Below are 21036 nucleotides of genomic sequence, written 5' to 3'. Positions count from 1 at the left end.
CATAATAAGGAAGAGAGATTAAACAAAAGTAAAATGAATAAATGATATGCTTACATTTTGAAAACTGGGCTGAAGAAGCAGTAATGCAACTAGTCTGAGAAAACATTGAAAAAGCAAAGATCTATTTTATATAGTGTTGTCCAAGAAAGTGACTTTGTGAACAGGTATTACTGAAGCTGAAACTGAGCAATGAGAAAGGGCCAGGCATGCCAGGAGTGGAGCAGACCTGCTAGCCCACAGGATAAGCCTGTGCCAGGACCCTGAAGGGAGAAAGACCTGGGTTTATCTGAAGAATTGAAGACGTCAGTGGCTAAGCATAATAAGTGTAATAAGCAAGTATAATAATAAGAATGGAATAAGCAAGAATGAGATTGGACAAAAAGAGTTTTACATTTGAATTAAATACACACACACACACATGCATAATTAAGCAGGAGGAGCATTAAGAAGACTACTTGTCTAGCTGGCATGGCTTAGTGGTTGAGTATTGGCCTAAAAAGCAGGAGGTGATAGTTTGATTCCTGATCAGGGTACATGCCTGAGTTATGGGCTTGATCCCAGTGTGGGGTGTGCAAGAGGCAGTCAATCAATGATTCTCATCATTGATGTTTCTAAATCTTCCCCCCTCTCCCTTTCTGAAATCAGTAAGAACAGAAGACTGTATGTGCCAAAGATGAACACTAGTCTGGTCTAGGTGGAGGCAGCAGAGATGGAGAGGAGGGATTACAACAGCTGCATGAATAAAATAACATATGCAGACTAGAGGCCCATTGCACAAAGATTCATACAAGAATAGGCCTTCTTTCTCCTGGCTTCACTCCCAGCTGCACAGGAGCCTGTAAGTCTTCGTTCCTGGTTGGAGCACTGCTCCTGTTGCTCCCTCTGCCCCCTGCCCTCCCCATAGCAGTCTTCATGCCTACATATGCAAATTAACCCACCATCTTTGCTGGGTTAATTTGCATACCCACTCCTGATTGGCTAATGGTTGTCACAGAGGTATGGTCAATTTGCATATTTGTTTTATTAGTGTTGGTATCTAGCATGTACTCATTATCCCTGAGAAGTTGGCATGGCCATCACATGTCCCAGATGTGGGAGCTGAGGTTAGCAAAGAGAAAGGCTCTCCCTAAGCCCATGGAACACATGTGTCAAACACAAGGCCCGTGGGCCAAATCCAGCCCGCCAGGCCTTGCAATGTGGCCCGCACTGCGCTGTCTTCACTGCACTCTGCTGTCAGTTAATGACATTGTCAGTTTATGACTGTTCAGTAAACCATTCGGCCTGCGATTTAGGCTGGATTTTAGATTTTGGACCCTTCTCTGATTGAGTTCGACACCCCTACCATGGAACATGGCAGAAATGGGGTTTCAAAGTCGGTTCTTGAAGGTGCCCAGGTCCCGGCACTTTCTCCAGTCTCACACTACTTCCCAAGGGAACAGATTTTGAAATTCCATTGCCGGCATTAGAAAGATAGTAATGAGAATGAGATTCTGACTCAGTGTGAGCATTTTTGAAAGAAAACAAAAATCAACTCCTGCGATCGATAATGCTTTATTCAAAATCAGTCCATGAAAACTTAAGTGAAAATAAATAAAGCTTAATAAGAAAAGTTAAGATAATTATCTCTTGCTAAACACCAGCAATGGATGAGTTTGCTGCTTCATTTATTTATTTTTCAGCTCTTGTTGGTCTTTAATAAATGCAAAACAATGAAATGCAATTACGGCATTTTATCGCCATCATGAAACAGTAAATAGAGGGGAAGTAATTTTAACTTCCCTGCCAGCAGGCACCTTTCAGGACCTGTCTGCATACACAAGAGGGAGACAGGGTTGGTTTTACAGCGGATGAAATTGATGGCCTTGACCAAATACATAAAGCACTATTTTCATTTTATTTTGGCAGGAGTAAGGAGATGGTAAATTAGTGGAATGCATAAAGCAATATTTGAGGAAATAATTTGTAACAAAGCATATTTCAAGAGAGCCATTAGTGGAAGTGTGACTTTTCGAGCACAACTTTGACAGAAGGAAAAGCATAACTTTAAAAAATATCGTGGAAAATTTGACACTAGAACCATCTAAGTGTGAGTCACAGCTCTACCATTTACTTGTTTCTTATCTTTGGGCCTCAGTCTCTCTTAGTTTAAACTCTCATGTGTTAAGGGTATCTCATGTTGTAGGTGCTCCATGAGTAATTGTTCTAATTAGTAGTATTTATTTCAACTAGTCTCATAGTCTAAAAGCAAAATATATTTTAGTAGTATTGTTATTTGTTGGTCTTTTTGTCTCCTTGTTTTATTATTTATTTTTATTGAATTTATTGGGATGACATTGGCTAATAACATTTTTATAGGTTTCATGTGTACAATTCTATATTATATCATCTGTATATTGTATTATGTGTTCACCACCCCAAGTCCAATCTCCTTCCATCACCATTTATCTTCCTTTATCCTCTCCTACCTCCCCACACCTTTTCCTCTGATAGCCACCATACTGTTGTCTGTGTCCATGAGTCTTTCCTTATTTTTTCTTTGCTTACTTTATTAGTATTGTATTTGTTGTTTTAATTTTTCTTGTTGTTATGTCTTCATGAGCTTTGATTTGGAGCAAAACACCTTAAATGAGCTCTAAGTGGATTAATATAACAGGACAAGCTAGTCCCCTATGTTGGAATAACTCCTCTTTGGTCAAACATTTTCTTGGAGAATGTTTCTTGTAAAGTATTTTATTTGTTAAGGGTGAGGGAAAGGGCCCTATTTAATTCCTCCACATATGAATTGGTGAGTTTATAGAATTATTATTTTTTAATCCACTAGAATCAACTTGTAGGAACACACACCATCTACATCTTTTTTGAGGTCACACTTGCAGCTTCTGTGTGTGATAGCTGAACATCTTATGTAAGTCTAGATGCCACATCTTTTACTCTGGCCCTAACCTAAATGAGAATGGTGACCACAGAAAATGGTGCAAAGGATTATTTTAAATTTGGGGGCTGTTACAGATTGATGTGTTCCCTCATTTTATTGTCAACCAAGAAATTACTGAAGAAGAATTTAGGATGGGAGCGAGGTGGGCACATGTGTATGCTTGTTTGTTTCCACTTGGTCATGAAAGTCATGCTTATGAGCATGCCTTTTGGAAGAAAGTAGAATTGACACTAGATTGTGGAAGCTTTTAGGCTTGCTGCTAGTGACATAAATTGGGTAAGATCTGGTACCAAGTGGAGCTGACATGTTATTTGAATGACAGAGAAGCAAAAAGAAAGTGTGATAACCAGCAAGCTATCTGGACACAGCACCTTTCCAAGGTCTTTACAAGGTTTTCTAGGCTTTTATAACTCAGATGGAGTTTTAGATGATAGTGTTTCTGTTAATAAATAAATAAATATATATATATTCATTGATTTAGAGAGAAAGAGAAAGGGAGAGACAGAAATAACAATGATGGGAGAGAATCATTGATCGGCTGCATCCTGCACACCCTCTACTGGGGACCGAACCTGCAACCCAGGCATATGCCTTGACCTGGAATCAAAACATGACCTCTTGGTTCATAGGTCGATGCACAACCACTGAGTCACACAGGCAGGGTGATGATAGTGTTTCCTAAATTGAGTGCCTGAGAAACACTTGTAGGGTATAGAATGTCAATATATGGTGTGATGTGGTGTGCATGTGTGTGTGTGTGTGTGTGTGTGTGTGTGTGTGTGTTTGACCTAATAAGTTTGGGAACCACTGTGTTAAACAAAATTAATTACTATTATCTTTGTTGGTTTTGTTTAGCCATAAGATTCCTTTGCATTTATAAATACATCAGAGTCACCAAAGGACTATTGGCATCTAGCAAAGAGATCTGATTATAAAAATCTTTCAAATTTCCTTCAGAGAAAACCATAGAACTAGTGGTAAATGGAACTCAGTTGGGAAAATCCTGCTCCAGGAAAGTAAACAACAGGATACAGTTTCAGTGGAGGAAGTGATGTTTATAATGTACAGGAGGCATCGGGAAATATTGCTGCAAGGTAACAAAGTAGAAGATAGAGAGAAGATAAGAGTGAAGAGGCAGTTGAGACTTCAAAGCTGTGTTAATAACTGTGGGCTTTATCCTACTAATGAGGTTTTCAAAGCAAAGCGAGTGGTAGAGCGATTTAGGAAAAAAATGATCATTTCAGAGGTGTATACAATATACATAAAATATTCAGGGTCCAACAAAATAAAATACAGGGCAGGAGGAGCTGGAAAATCTAAATTTTGTATAAACACATTTTCCTGGAGCCCTTTCTCTGTATCATTTGATCTCAACTTAGTTTTAGTAAAGAAGGGGAGAGTGAGAAGAAACTGAAGCGGCAGAGAATGTTGGAAGGGCTACAGTGAGTTTATGCAAGAAAGGCCCGGATGTCCCCCATAGGACTGGGGGCTTCATTGCGTGTTTGGACGACTCACATACAGCCTCATCTCCATCCATTCCCCTGCTGTGTTGTCTCTGGGCCAGACCTCTCAGATACATGCTCTGAGTGGCCATCTAATGCTTTGTAAAGGCAAATAATTTATTCATGCAGAAAAAAAATGGGACATGGGGAAACACTTTTGGTAGAAAAATTAGTCTTGGTAAAGACCAGACTACTATCCCAATTATATTTTTAAAAATCCAGGCCCTATATATTAAATGGATATGAATGATGCTAATATGCACTAGATTATACAGTATTGAAATAATTTAGAATAATTGGGCTATTGTGTGAATTTTAGTATAATTTCTCACATTCCCATTATTTTCTCCTTTTTGTAAATTTAACATCAGTGTTATAACTGGTTTATCTTGTATGCATAATTGAATGCATGGTTCAGTAGTTGAGCGTTGACTGCTGAACCAGGAGGTCATGGTGAAATTCCCTATCTGGGGATTCGATCCCTAGTAGGGAGTGCTCAGGAGGTAGCCTATCATTGATTCTCTGTCATCATTAATGTTTTTATCTCTCTTTTTCCATTTTTCTATGAAATCAATAAAAAGAAAAAGAAATAGAACTTAACATTTCAGGAAAGTTCATATTGATAATCAGAAATAAATGATTGGCAGAAATGCAGTAGAAAACCTAAAATCACTGCTGTCTGTTCTGCACCACCTTTGACTTCCTCTTCTCTCCTTCACCCCCTTCCCACCACCTTCCAAATCACTACAGAAAAATCTCATAAGAAAGAGAAAGTTAAGTTTTACCTAAGAAAGTGACTGCTGCCCTAGCTGATTTGGCTCAGTGGATAGAGTGTCAGCCTGTGGAGCAAAGGGTCCGGGGCTCAATTCCAGGCAGGTACCTTAGTTATCGGCTCTTCCCCGCCAGGGCCCTGGTCTGGGCGCATGTGCATGTAAGAGGCAACCAATCCATGTGTTTCTCTCACATTGATGTTTCTCTCTGTCTTTCCCTCTCTCTTCTACTGTCCCTAAAAAAAAAAAATAAAAAAAATAAAAATAAATGGAAAAATAGCCAGACACTTTTGCAATTGCAGAGAGGGAGAAACAAACAAAACAAAATAGAAACTCATCGCCTCAGAACAAAACAAATCAATGAATAGTATAGACAGGAACTGATAGGAGATATTCTAATAGATCCCATGATAGTTTTTTGTTGTTAAAAGAGCAGATAATCATAAATGTATTTGTTTGCTGACTATTTGCCTTTTAAAAAGTTACTGACAGTAATGGCCTACAGCTATTAAATATTTTGTAATATATTTTTATTGATTTCAGAGAGGAATGGGAGAAGGGGCGATAGATAGAAACATCAATAACGAGAGAGAATCATTGATTGGCTGCCTCCTGCACGCTCCACACTGGGGATGGAGCCCAAAACCCTGGCATGTGCCCTGACCAGGAATTGAACCAAAACCTACTGGTTCATAGGTCAACGCTCAACCACTGAGCCACTCTGACCACTATTAAATATTTTTTAGAAAATATAAAATAGTCTAAAGTTTAATAAATTCTGCTAATAAGTATCAAACTTAGGCTTAGTGTTATTGATAAACAATGAATAGTTTTTTGGTTTTTTTTTAAAAACAGAGTCTGAATTATGATATGGCCCCATGATCCTCATTGTTTTCTGTGTCATGCCTTCGAAAGGTTATTTCAAATCAGTAGTCTCAGACAAACAGAGCCGTCTGCTGCCATAGAAACCCAAGCGGGGCCCTGGAATTCACTTCCTTTTCCCAGCATCCATGTATACTTAGGTTTTCTGACAGAGAGGTATATGAGCTTTCAGCTTCCTTTTAAATTATCCCACAACAAGTTACTAAACATTAGATTTTTCAATTGCATTCTAACTTTATTGGTGGAAAGAAGAATATTTTAACTACATGCTTTACATGTACTCTAAAAAACCTGTGTACTCTTCAGAATTGTTTTTGTCATTTTCATGAAATACCTGTCCAATTATTTATAAACTAGAGGCCCAGTGCACAAATTCATGCATGGGGGGGGGGGGGACCGGCCAGCCCACTCTGATCCGAGTGAGAGGGGGGGTGATTAGGGGTGGGGCAAGCTAGGGGGAGGGGCTGTGGGCAGTTGGCCAGCTGGCCCAAACCCCACACACACACCTGTAGAGGGAATAATTTGCATATTAGCTTTTTATTATATAGGATTAATTGATGTCATAGTATCGATAGCTCTCCCCGGGAAATGTGTGCGGCCTTTCTTTGCCATCTCTTCTGTGTGCCTGTAAAAATATCTTGTGTGGAGGGACACTTCCTTGCATAAACCTGTTCTTTTTCTTCTATTGATTAAAGCTGACTGTATTCAGATGTTCTTACATCACTGAAAATCTTGGCCTTTTTAAGATGGGCACCTAATGCATTTTAATGGCAGAAAGTCCTACCAGGCGTCTACTCAGGGATAAAATGACCAGACAGTGGCCATCTGCATGAAAATAAAACGAGGTGTCAAAAATGGTTCCAGCCAAAGAGTTAGCCATTTCCAGTTCACAGGCTCTTCGGAAGTTGATTTACAGATTTACTGTTTCATCCCTTTTCCCGCAGCACATTCTGCGCTGAGCGTGGTGTGAGGTTGACAATGCAAAGGCTCCTGATGAATAATAATGCGGGAGCTCTCAACCCCAACCCCCTCCCTGTGCTCAAAACAGTTCTGAGACCTATGCATGCAGCAGAAGCACAGTCCTTCCTAGAAGAATGTCTAGGATACAGACTTCTAGATCCCGCCCTGATGCTTTGTGGTTGAGTAGGCTTTAAAAAGGTGCACAGAATTCTTGGCTTAAATAAAGGGTGGGAAAAACATGTCCATTGCAGGTGTAATGTTTGTACCAAACTTCTGAGATGTGGTATAATAGGCAATTATGCTCCTTTATTTGAGGTAAGCTAAATTATTATGTTTTTTATTGTTTGGGAAGTGGTGGCTTAATCAAATAGCTTCTGTAGCTGTACTAGCCAGCATGTATGAGTCTTTTTCATATAGATTACTTATAATCATTAAGAAAGGTATTATCTATAGCAGCTCTACCTACTAACTATATTATTAGAATCATTTATTTATGAATGATTTCCACCATAGATTTTCAAGAAATCTTCTATTTGCTTTTATTCTTTAAAAAAAATGATTTTTATTGATTTTAAGAGAGAGAAGGGAGTGGGGGGAGAGAGAGAGAAACATTGATGGGAGGGGAACATTGATTGGCTGCCTCCTGCATGCCCCCTACATGCCTCCTACCAGGGATTGAGCCCTCAACCTAGGCATGTGTCCTGACTGGGACTCAAACCAGCAACCTTTTAGTCCATGGGACGACATCCAACCAACTGAGCCACACCAGCCAGGGCTATTTGCCTGTATTCTTCATATGTGCTCACATGCTTCAGAGTTGCTTCTTCGGAAAGTGCAGCCAGGAATAGAAGTCCTTTGGAAGCAAAATTGGGTAAAGGGATGCCACACCTGCTCACCAGTAACTCCTTCCCGCTCTGCTGCCTAAAAGAAGGCTCTTGTCACATTCTCCTGATCAATATTTGCATATGCAGGCTGTCCCCAAAAGAGTTACCTGTGGCTTTAGCCAGTTTGGCTCAGTGGATAGAGCATCAGCCTGAGGACTGAAGGGTCCCAGGTTTGATTCCAGTGGAGGGCATGTACCCTGGTTGCCAGCAGATCCCCAGTGGGGGGTGTGCAGGAGGCAGCTGGTCGATGTTTCTCTCTCATTGATGTTTGTAACTCTCTATTCCTCTCTCTTCCTCTCTGTAAAAAATCAATTAAAAAAATAGTTACGAGTGTTTCACAGCTTCTCCCCTGGTACCTTTTATTTGTTCATTTTTATAAAAGTGGAATGAATCCCAGGGCATGTCTCCACACATGTCAATGTGCTAGGCCCATGGTCGGCAAACTGCGGCTCTAGAGCCACATGCGGCTCTTTGGCCCCTTGAGTGTGGCTCTTCCACAAAATACCATGGCCTGGGCAAGTCTATTTTGAAGAAGTGGCATTAGAAGAAGTTTAAGTATTAAAAAATTGGCTCTCAAAAGAAATTTCAATCGTTGTATTGTTGATATTTGGCTCTGTGGATGAATGAGTTTGCCAACCATGGTGCTAGGCAACTATATATAGCAGACATATGGCATTTTCTTCTAGTATGATGAGATTGGGGACCTCCTTAGATAACACTTATCAAGGTGCTATGCCATTCAAAAACCAATAGTGACCCTAAAATCAAAAACAATAATAATGATGGTGACTAAATTTCATTGAGCATCTGACAGGAATTCACATCAGTAATCAAAGCAACCCTAGCAGATTTTTCATTTAGGAAAGCAGAAAAACTGAGTCTCAGAGTTTGGTGTCAGGCAATGAGCAAAAGGCGAAATGATGACTTCTATCAAAACGGCTTTATTTCAGAGTCCATGTCCTTAATGACTGTGTCTCTTTCTGAAACCTGAGTTAGATCTTGGGCTACTTTTGGTTGTTATTGACATTGCATGAGGTCCTTAACAGAAGTAAAACATCTACCAAGTCAGATATGTTCCATTTTAATAATAGAGAAGTAGAATAGAGAGATTATTTCACTTATGCCTCAGATAACCGTACTGCATTGCTTTTCACATAGCATGCGCCACACACAATGCAAATTTCTGCAGCTGCTAAGAGTGATCTGAAAGTGTGCTTCTCAAATTGAAGTGTGCTTCTCAAATTGTCTAGATTAGTGGTCTGCAAACTGCTGCTCACGAGCCACATGCAGCTTGTGAGCCGCGGTTTGCTGCTCTGTTGACTAATGAGTTTGCAGACCACAGGGATAGGGGCTTAATCACAAGGAACAACAACAGCCTGTAATTATTGGAATCGGGAGTCTAGGTCAGTGGTCTGCAAACTCATTAGTCAACAGAGCGGCAGTTTGCCAACCTCTGGTCTAGATGAGAAGTTCCAAGGCAACGATGTGACTTTCTTAAAAAGAAGCCATCTATTTTTTTCCCTCGTTAGTGACATTGGCAGAGTTGAATGGGGTGTGATTGTTCTAACAGACATAACATTTTAAGCATCATCATTGCGGTCTCTAAACTTCATCCACGTGAGAACATTTCCCTGTTAAATGTTGGATGGCGAATCTGATATCTTGACAGTCATGCTGCACAGTCATCCCTTGTAGAAACAGTGTTGTAGTTATTCATCATGAAGCATAAGCTACCATTTGTTTTCTACAGTAGCGTTTGCCCAGGGTTTCCGATCGAAGTGATTAATATCACAGAACCATAAATGAGGATTATTAAGCTAATTCTCTGACATCCCGAGAAATAACTTCACCCAAAGTTAATGCAGCTTTGCAAATGCAATGAGCACATTCAAGCGGCACCCGAGTCCGCGTATCTGTGCAAACAGTTCTCTGTGTAGTGGTAATTCTTCTAATCCCTGTAATTTATTCATCTCAGGACACACTCCCAAGCGCTGTTTGCATGTCTTAGCCACTGGCTTTGACAACAGTATTCATTGTTGGGTGAGAACAGATGCAAGTCTTCAGAAAGCTTTGTTGCAATGACATTTGTGCCAAGGAACATTCTAGTTGGCAAACACATGCAACCTGATGAGAAATATTAAAGAAGCATTGTGAGGATTCAAGATTTAAGTCCTCAGAAGGAAGGCAGGGGAGGGTGGGGGTAAGAGGGAGAGATCAACCAAAGGACTTGTATGCATGCATATAAGCCTAACGAATGGATACAGACAACAGGGAGGTGAGGGCATGAGAGGAGGCGTGGGGGTGGGGGACAATGGGGGGATAAAGACACATATGTAATACCTTAATCAATAAAGAAATTTAAAAAATATGTAAGACCTTTACTTCCAAGACCGTCATCTCAAAGGCCACACTACAATCGCTGTGACAATTCCAAATCTCATTCTAGATGCCTGTATATTCTCAGATTGGAAAGAAACATATAACTGCCCAATGGAAATTTGCAAATACCCTTAACTATGCTATTTCCAGCCCCAGACACCCAATGGACACAAAGGTAATGACCTCAATTTTCATCAACTCATCAAAGCTGAGGTTTTAAAGTGATGAGTGTTTTTCCTTATTCTTGGCTCAAGCCATCCATGACCATTTAGAAAATTGAAAAGGATTAAAGGTGGTTCAAACCATCTATGTCATCAGAAAAGCACCGATGTCATCAGAAATGCTGACGTCAGCTTTTATGTTTCAGGTCATTCAAACGGTGAGTGCCATGGACAAAGACGATCCCAAAAACGGACATTATTTCTTATACAGTCTTCTTCCAGAAATGGTCAACAACCCGAATTTTACCATCAAGAAAAATGAAGGTAAATATATTAGCATTTCGGAAGGAGGTGCCCTATAACTTGGAAAATAAGGTGTGAGTTCATACTATGACTGAACATATCAATACAGTAAGTTTTGAGCAGTCAAAACTCCAGCTTATTAGCCTCATGGCATGGTAATTACATCACTTCCTCTTTCCAATATTGAAACAGTAGATAAGCAAATTATTCATGTGCATGTTAATTTCATCCCAGCTTATACCTCAATCACTTTCTTTTTGAAAATGCACTGTAAGTTTTAACCCTTATGGAAGTTCCAGGAATTTTGAGATACTGACATGAGTGTTAGGGGAGGATCTGGCATATACTTTTCAGTTGTTAAGATGTAATTGAACATACTATATACACTCACATCAGAAAGAAATATACCATCGTTTCTTACAAAAGCTTTAGGGAAAGTCTATTATTCCAATGGTGCCTGGTTTGTGAGTACACATTAGAGGCATTTGTTTTAAACCTGTATACCAATGTTGATAATAGAAATTACAACAGAAAATCCTGCTTGAATGACACTCCTTATCAGTGTTATTTTGGAGCTAATATGATCCGATTTTATTTATAAGTCTTTCACTGACAGAAGACATTTAATGGATAGGATGTCCCCCCCCAAAAATGCCCACTTTGAATAATGATAAAGACAGTGTTTATTAAAATGTACTTCATTTTCAAAATGGAGCTAGCAGCTGTTAAAATATGTATACATTTTTGGGGGACACTCTGTGTGTCATTAGTTGCTGAGAACCAAGTTTGGATTAAGTGTTTCCCTTAACGATTGCCTGTTACATATAAAGGTCATAGATCACTATAAAAAGTCTCTGAGGGGAGGCGGTTTGGGGGATGGGGTGGGAAAGGTGGAGGGATTGAGAGGTACTGACTTGCAGTTAGCAAATACGCACAGGGATGTAAAGTACAGCATAGAGAATGAAATCAATAATATTGTCGTAACTATATATGGTGCCAGGTGGGTACTGGAGAAAAAGTCTATTTTTCTGTACATTTTTGTTGCCCTAGCCGCTGTCTATTTAACAAGCAGTTTTTAACTGCTTCTTTTGACTTGGATGTGTTTAAGTCTAAATTTCAGCTCTTCTAGAATAAGTAACAAAATAAATGTATTGTCTCAGGCTGTCTTCTGACTTAACGATAGGCTGTTGTTTAGATTTATGAATGGTCTATGTAAAAGCTGTGCTCAATCAGAAGAGTAAAATTTGGTTCATGGCAATCTTTTGGATTATCCACTAGGTCCCTATTTCAAGGAGGTAGTGAATGTTGGCACAGTTCCTTTATGAAAGAAAATAACATTTTAGGCTCCTGTTAAATATAGTATGGCCTTATTTTTGAACATATTGCTATCATTGGGCACGCTTTGATAAATGTGGGCGCATCACAGACAAGGAAATGAGGAAGTCATTATAAAGTTATTACTCATTTATCTGGCTTCCATGATTCTAAACTCTACAGACACGAAATCCTGCTTTCTCCTCAGTCACAGAGCACTCATTTGTTGGACTACCCTAATTAAGAACTCCAGTCCAAGTACATCACCTTTGTTTTTTAGTTAATACTGCCAAGACTTCTTTTTTTCTGGAAGCCATGTAAATATGGCTAACATGAAAATCCCCTCAGAAATTTCAAACGGAGGTGGAAGTCTATGCCCAAGGACCCATGCTTATTTAGTTTGTTTGTTTTGTTAATCCTCACCCAAGGATGTTTTTTCCATTGATTTATTTTTATTTTTTAATCTTTATTGTTGAAAGTATTACATATGTCCCTCTTTCCCCCCCACTGATCCCTTCTAATCCACCCCCTCCCCCCATACCAGGCCTTCACCACCCTATTGTCTGTGTCCCTGGGTTATGCATATATGCATACAAGTTCATTGGTTGGTCTCTTCCCACCCACCCTTCCCTGCTTTCCCTCTGAGCTTTCGCAGTGTGTTCCATTGGTTTTTAGAGAAGGTAGAAAGGTGGGAGGAAGAGAGACAGAGAGAGGGAAACATCAATGTGAGAGAGAGGCATGGATTTCTTGCCTCCTGCGCTCACCCTAACCAAGCTGGGGATTGAGCCTGCAACTGAGGCATGTGGCCCTGACCAAAATCCAACCTGGGACCCTTTAGTCCCAGGCTGACTCTAACCACTAAGCAAACCAGCTAGAACTCCATACTTACTTTGATTGTGAGCTAATAGGTACCAGCCATTAATTTTGCATAGAAAATGTCCTACATTAAAAAATTCCCTGTGGAGAATTTTGTTGTTGTTTTGTTGTTGTTTTTTGTTTTTTATCTCAAAGGTTCTGAGTTTCTGAAGTTTTCTGTGCTTCATGTACTTTCAAGAGACATGCCCATTATAGGTAGGGCCCATGGAAGGCACTAAATAGATATTTGAATGGATGAGAGGTTGTTATTGAGTATCCGTGAAAGCATAGATTTGTACTGTATTCATTATCCCCTAAACCTTTGAAAGAGGATACCTCAGTCCTACCATGAATGAATGTCATATGTTTTCTCTAATTTTTTGAACTAGTAGAAGTAAAAGATTTTATACTTAGATACCCATAGTTTAGTTCCATCAGACATATCAACAAACCCTGAAATAGAATATTTAAAGGCATATGGATTATCTGTTTTATTTTGAAACTAGAAAATGGAAACTACAGAGGTGTGTGTGTGTGTGTGTGTGTGTGTGTGAAATAATTGGGGGGAAATGATGTCAGCTACTGCAAAATTACTCAGGACAGAAAGAACACTCTTTGTGCCACAATTGTGTCTTTTAAATTGTTTATTTATTTTGCAAAGAATGGCCATATAAGTTATTATTTCAACTGGGACTTTTTTTTTAAGTGAAAGGGGTTGCTATTTGCATTTATATTAGTGCCTGTAAAAACCATAAACCAGGACTATCTTGTAGAAACCGGGACATATGTTCACTGCGATTATGGATTTAGGATCCAAATATGTAACATCTCCATAGAATAAGCTATGAACCCACAGGTCTCTGGAATATCTCCATTTTTCTGTACTAGAAATTCATAAATTTTTCTCCATAGACCACTCTTCTTGGTATCTGAATAGTTACTGTGAAATAGAAAAGCAATCCGTCTCTTCTTAACATGTAGAAACAAAGTAATAGAAAGAAATTGTCAGATTTAAAATGTTGGAGACACATAGCTAAATAGATAGCTTGTGAACTTATTACTCATTCCTTGTTATTAATGATGGGAGAACACACACACACAAAATCAACCAAAAGTCCAAATAATAGACATTATTTATGTTAAAACTATGGCATATTTTCTGTTTAAAACATGGCAGGAATCAAATGGTATAATATGGTGAGAATTATTCTTTTCATGATAGACTTTAAAGTGACCAATAGCTGATGTTTCTCTATTGAGCACATCATAATTTACAAGACCCTTCCCACTTGATGAAGGTTAAGATTTTGCGATAGTCAAAGTTTTCAAATTCATCATTGATGGGTGGCGGCCCCCCTTTTAAATGAGATCTTTAAAGGAAATGGTTGCAGTACTTGGAATTTTCTAAGAAACTCACAGCTGTGTCTTTTAACTTGAAGCCACTGTGATCTCCTTCTCTCATCTAGATTGGTCCTACTGCAATTTTCAGCCGACTAATTCAGAATCAAAGATGAAATGAGATAGAAATTAGCTGTCTCTTATCTCCTACACAGTTGAGTGATTTCACATAGAATTCTCTTTCTGAATTTATGAGAATCATATATCTGCCAGAACAGGAAAGCAGCCTTTAATAGGAATAAAGGTGAAAGCAAAGATCAAAATGTGTTGAGTCATTTCTATTACATGTACATACCAAACCATCATATCGCCTGAATTGTCTAAGTTAGATGACCCCAAAATCCGTTCTCCAGTTGGGAGTATATATAAACAAAAGGAATTTTGCTGACCACATTTCAGAATTTGTTCCCATTCCAACCATGAAAATGGAAGATAGTCAACAATTAAATATAACGCACTGGGCAGTTCCAGGACCATTTACATTTTCCCAGGAATATCTTGCTGAAAATTTGAGGTCTGCAGAAACCTGATCTTATCCATCCTGCACATTGTAGGTAAAAGACTTGACTGGAATTGCCAGAAAGCAGTAATGAAAGTAGAGTCTTCATGTTTTATACTGAAGTATTTGAATCAGGTACGTAGAGAAAGCTCTGCTTGCTAAGGAGGGACCTATGGGAAGAAAAGAAGTAGATGTTGTACTTGGCCTTTATTATAGGTGGTTAGGCTTAAGAAAGAACAGCAGGGGGACTAGAGTGCTTGATGACAGTAATTTTTTTCTCTCTTCTCAATGGCTGTTTCCTCCTCCTCCTTCTCCTCCTCCTCCTCCTCCTCCTCCTCCTCCTCTTCTTCTTCTTCTTCTTCTTCTTCTTCTTCTTCTTCTTCTTCTTCTTCTTCTTCTTCTTCTTCTTCAAAATTCTATTGATAAACATTTCACTATAAAGGTAATCATGGCCATTGGTCTGAATAATATAAATGTTGATCAGAGCATTGGAATAAACACACCTTGGATTGTCTCAATGTCCATAATATGATCACCTTTTGAAGATACAATTCATGCTTGATTTTGTAGGATTCCTATTTCAACCGATTGGCCAACTTCAAGAAATATGTGTTTTATGTCTTTTTATCCTCTGGAAGCATCCTTGTAAGAGCACTGGCTACAGGCGAGTTATTTTAAGCCTCAGTTTCCTCATCTGTACTAACAATGCCAATCTGCCCCCTAGGTATGCATGGGTATGCCTATGCTGCCATGGGCATGCATAACCCAGGGCTCAGATAGCCCTCAGCACAATGCCTGGCATATAGAAGAGCACACATCAGTAAATGGGACACGATGTTCATGGTATGAAACCATTCATTCCTAGATTCCCATTCTATGGCCCATCTTCTCTAGCTTATTATCCACAACCAGGTCTCTTGGCAGCTGTAACACCATTGACATTGGGATGCCCTGAAAGTGGGCTCACTGGTGATAGTGAAAACTCAGGTCCTCACTAGGTTGCATTGCAAGAAATCTGCTTAGTGATGTGCTGCCGTCATAAGGGTTTCATCATAGAAAGATAAAAGGAAAAACAAAAAAGGAAGAGGAAGAGAAGGTGGGGAAATAATGACAATATTTGCCAGTCACGGAAATAGCTGCAGGGTTTCTGGGTCTGATTGAATACGAAAGCTTTTTCTTTTTCTCTTTTTCTCCTTTGCCAAAATGAAGCTTGGCTTGCTTCACACCAGGGCTAACCCCCACTTCCCATGGTTAAGGTTACTTTCCATTCTAGCATATCAACCTTCCAACACACATACTCTGTGGGAATTCTTTTGCATAAGCTGAGAAATTAGACAGGTCTTTCTTTGCTCTTTTGAATCATGTCAGCTTATGTCAGAGTTCTCTTGTCACAAAACTAAAACTTGCTGCCTGGTAATGCAGGTGGGCTTCCCTGATTCCAACCCAGCCGGAGTTGGCCCCCTCCGTCTTCCATCTCTCTCAGGTTGAGCCTCAGGCGCACCTCTCCCGTGCTCAACATGTAGGGGTATAGGCAGAGTCCCTCTCGTGTTCACCTAAAGCCAGCTGTGCCCCATCTGGGCTGAACTGAAGCTGAAAGGGCCACCTTGGTAAGCCCCTAGCCCTCTCTCTGGCCACTTCGGACCTCCTTGAGTTCTCTCATCACTCAGGGTGCTTTGGAGCAAACAGAGGACTTGCTGAAAGAGCATTTCTTTCCCCCAGTGGCCTTTACAAAAGCCTCCATCCTTCAGCTAAGCAGATTCGTTATTGCTGGGTTTCCCAGGCAACCATACCCAAGCAACAAGTGAACACGGTGTGCTTGCATGCCTGTGATAATGAACACCTATGTATGTATGTTTCTAGTCATGCTGACGCCGTCTACTCTGCTCACATGTGGGCTTTTTCACACACCATACAAAGCACCAAACAGTGACCAGAGGCCTTTTTTATCTAAGGTGTCAGCACTTACGAATATGAAGCAAGGCGCTTGATCTCAAGGTTGAATCCTAAGAGGTAATATTCATGTGCATGAAGCAGGAGACCCACCTGGGATCCTGAATATGCAGAATAGCACTGTGCATCCACAGTCCAAAAAAGTTTCTGCTTCAGTAATTCATAATTTATTGTTTATGCTTCCAGCGATGTTCTGTTGATAAAAAACCATTTATGTTTCATTTTGTCATCTAAATTGTAATTAAGGACGACATGCAAGCTAATAAAAACATATAACAGATCTTTATTTCTCCTTCCCAAGTTGCCTCTGATGGTACAGTTTGGTCCAGAACACCAGATTTTCTTTGTTTTTTGCAAAAGTCTTGTTATTTTGAATAGTTTCTGTATCTGTCTTATTCTTTTTAAAGTGATAGTTCAAGAGTACCTTCAGAAGTTAAGAATTTCCTTTACAGCTCAGCTGGGTGTGACTCAGTAGTTGAGCATCAACTTATGAACCAAGAGGTCATGATTTGATTCTTGGTCAGGTCACATGCCTAAGTTGTGGGCTCGATCCCAGTAGGGGCTATGCTTCTATCTCTCTCCCCCTGAAATATATATATATATATATATATATATATATATATATATATATATCCCTGAAATATATATATATATATATTTTAAAAGGTTGACTTGGGATGAATTAGAATGAGTGATAAAAGAGAACTCTATGCAATAGAGGACTGCACAGATTACATCGGTAGCAATATTTCGATTTGAGTCCTCGCTCTTCTGATTATGATCTATGAGAGCTTGCACACACAACTGAATAATCTTGACTCTTTATCTGTAAAATAGAAATACTGTTGTTTTTAATAAGAAAAGATTAATTGAAGTTAAAAAATAAACACGTGCTAAGCTCAGTTTCTAGTAAGTTGAAGGTACCCAATAAATGTTAGTTTCTTTCCTCTCTCCTTATCTTTCTTCTACAGTTTTGTGAGCCTTCAGAATCTCTCTCATCTACCCAATTCAATAAACAAAAATAGTAATAAGGAATCTAAAACAAGGCATTTGGGCAATAACCAACAATATGCTCCTTGGGTGCCTTACCTGAGTGGGTGATGATTGAATATGCCTCCAATCACTGAGAAAGGAGACAGGAGAAGGAAGAGTACCTGTGTATCTAAGTCATTCTTTTATTGTAACCTTCATTATCGTATGATCAAAGAGTAAAATAGTGTCTAAAAATTACAGGTTCCATAAGACGAGGTTTTCTGTATCTAGATCCTATTGCATTCAGCTTTCTGTCTATTGACAAATGGGATATTGAAGGGTTGATAAAATGATAGGATCTAGTTGCTCATGGTAAATAGCCATGTTATGAAGATCATCGATGCTGAATACAGAATTTCAAACAGATTAAAAACAAACAAGCAGCCAGTGCCAATGTACTTTAAAAAGGGCAATGATGATGCCTGTCTCTCTCCCCAAAATTATTTTCCATCACTCTCTCCCTTATACCTCGTTAGCCTCTTATATGCTCCTTATGCAACCTCTGGCTTGAACATGCAAAACCAATGATAATGAGAGGAAGGAAAAGGGAGAAAGAGATAGAAACCTCAGTGATGACAGAGAATCATTGACTAACTGCCTCCTGCATGCCCCCTACTGGTGTTTGAACCTGGACATGTGTCCCAAACCGGGTACTGAACCATGACTTCCTGGTTCATGGGTTGATGCTCAACCACTGACCCACACCAGCCGGACCCAATAATGCTTTTTAAATCTCCCCTCCTCTTCCTTTGTCTAGAATATACATCCTCCTCTACCACCCTTTTCAACCTAGCTAATTGACTGTCATTCAAAGTAAGTCAGGTTCCCCTCATCGGTGAGCAGAGCAGGAGAGTGCTGATCAGATGCTGTTTAATTTGTTTGCTTTGCTTTGCCCTGCAGGACAGTATGCTACCTGCTAATTCAGGCACGTGACACAAGGAATGTCTCCTCCACTGTCCTTTGAGGTTATTAGTAACACGTTGTATCTCTATTCAACCATTCCTCATCTATATTTTTATAGTGTCTATCATGTGACAGGCAATACCCTGAACACTGGGAATAAAACAGTGAATCAAACAGACAGTGTACATATATACCCTCATGTACAGTGTATTTTTATTCTCCTGGGACTCAGTTCTAATTTGAATTTGCAAAGAAGAGTGCTATAATTTAGAATGGGTTTCGGTTATACAGTGGAGAACTTCACAAGCTGGCCTGCAAAGAACTATGATTTTTGGAATGATTATATATTCTGGCATCTACACTGTTAGCAACAGTTTCCTCTTGGACCTTGCTTGTGAAACTGGTCCTGTGTAAAGAGCTGGCTTGCATGGGTTTCATAGCTCCTGCTCTGACAAAGCATTTGGCTGGTCTGGGTGGTGATATACATTGCGTCATGGCCAACAAAGTCTTTGTGTGAGTTTCAGATCGGTGTCCTCATTATGCCTGAGCTTAGACAAACCGTGTTTTTTCAAATTATCTATCTATCTATCTATCTATCTATCTATCTATCTATCTATAAAAGCTCAGCAACTGAACAGTGGAATGTCCAGAATGACTGGTCAACCAGTCACTATGATACACACTGACCATCAGGGGGCAGATGCTCAATGCAGGAGCTGCCCTCGGGTGGTCAGTATGCTCCCACAGTCAATCTCCCGCAGTCTCTTCCTCCAGCCAGCCCCCTAATGGGCCCCCATCTGGGGACCAGCCAGCCAAATTGCCATGGCCCCACACTCCCTGCCAGCCAACCTCCTGAGGCCCCTCCCCCTGGCTGGCCAATTTCCTGAGGCCCTTCCCCCTGGCTGGCCAATTTCCTGAGGTCCCTTCCCCTGGCTGGCTGGCTCTCTGATAGGCCTTGATTGCTGTCCAGGCCTAGGGACCCCACCCATACACTTATTCATGCCTCAGGCCTCTAGTTTTAATATATTTTTATTGATTTTGGAGAGAGCAAGGGAGAGGGAGAGAGAAATAGAAACATCAATGATGATAGAGAATCATCTATTGGCTGCTTCCTGCATGGCCCCAACTGGGGAATTGATCCTGTAACCTTGACACATGCCGTGACTGGGAATTGAATTGGTTACATCCTGGTGCATAAGACAACACTCAACCAATTGAGCCATACCAACCAAGCTAGACGAACTATGTTGAACCATACACTTCAACATATTTCTGAATACAGGTCTAGATTCACAGAGATTCATAGACATTTCAGTCATTGGGGCTTTCGCACTGCCCAGCACCTGCGGCTGGTGATCCATTATTATTTTTATTCAAGTCTCACTATACACAGTTCATGTTGTTTCCATTCCCTAAGCTTCCTTGGCTCTGATACCTGTCAAGGAACAGGTTTTAGCTAACTTTCAATGTATAATGTTTGCCGAGGGTCCCTGGCAAATAGAGAATGCTGATGTCTGGACATGACAGCGGGTTCATTTTCTCAGTGTTTTCTATTCTATTTCTATTCTCAGTGTTGTCTAAGGTGCCACCAGAATGAATGTGCTGGTGTCCTTTTACAGATGAAGGTAGTAATTGATGTCCTTGGACCTTTCTGGGATACTCATTGCCTTGCTTTCATCCTAGAAGATTGCCTACTAGAATTTTCTTCCTTTATTGCTTGAGTATAACATTCTCAGCCTTTTTGAAGGCTGTTTATCTTAGGGCAGTCTGGGGAAAGAAGGTGATACTGTATCTGGTATGCTGAGTGTAATCATCCTTCCCCAAGTTTCACGCTTTCCCTTGGCCAGACATTCATTGCTAATTCCATCAAGGTCATGCTGTGATTGACTTCCCCTTGGACTTCAGTTTCCTCTTGTACAAAATGAATGAGTTCATGCTGGGGATATAAGAACTCGTCTATTCTGACATAGTGAGTGGGCAAACATGAGGTATTCGGAGAAAAATCCCAGACTTTGAAATCAGACAAGTCCTGCACCCACTGATTAATAAAGATGTGACTTTGGGCAAGGCTTTGAACTGTCTAGGACAGAGTGTGTTTGACAATGTGAAAACAAAATTGCTGTGATGAACAAAGGCGAGAAGGTAGGATGCATGCCAGAGGCAGTACCTGGAAGTTACAGGACACACTATGTACTTTGTCTTCTTTATCAATCTTTGAAGGAAATAATTCCTATGGGAGGGATCAGAACACTAGATATTATCGTGCCAAAATCTCATCCAAATTAAAATATTTGGTAATATTAAAAAAT

General features: G+C 40.0%; 1 protein-coding gene across 6 annotated transcripts in view; it reads left to right on the top strand.

The window, feature by feature from the left end:
• CDH8 (cadherin 8) overlaps positions 1–21036 on the top strand; it is a 303401-nt gene that overhangs the window by 251608 nt on the left and 30757 nt on the right. For all 6 annotated transcript variants that reach the window (XR_014792854.1, XM_084860691.1, XM_084860690.1 and 3 more), the window contains one exon: positions 10680–10797. Coding sequence is in view for 5 of the 6 variants with exons in the window: in XM_084860691.1 (XP_084716817.1) it covers positions 10680–10797 (118 nt within the window). In the remaining variant the exon portion in view is untranslated. The remainder of the gene's footprint in view (positions 1–10679; positions 10798–21036) is intronic.

Source organism: Pipistrellus hanaki (assembly GCF_964339955.1).
Source record: "Pipistrellus hanaki genome assembly, chromosome: 15".
In the NCBI taxonomy this organism is placed as follows: domain Eukaryota; kingdom Metazoa; phylum Chordata; class Mammalia; order Chiroptera; family Vespertilionidae; genus Pipistrellus; species Pipistrellus hanaki.
The sequence above is the reverse complement of the archived record's forward strand: the minus strand, read 5'-3'. Positions and strand labels throughout refer to the sequence as shown.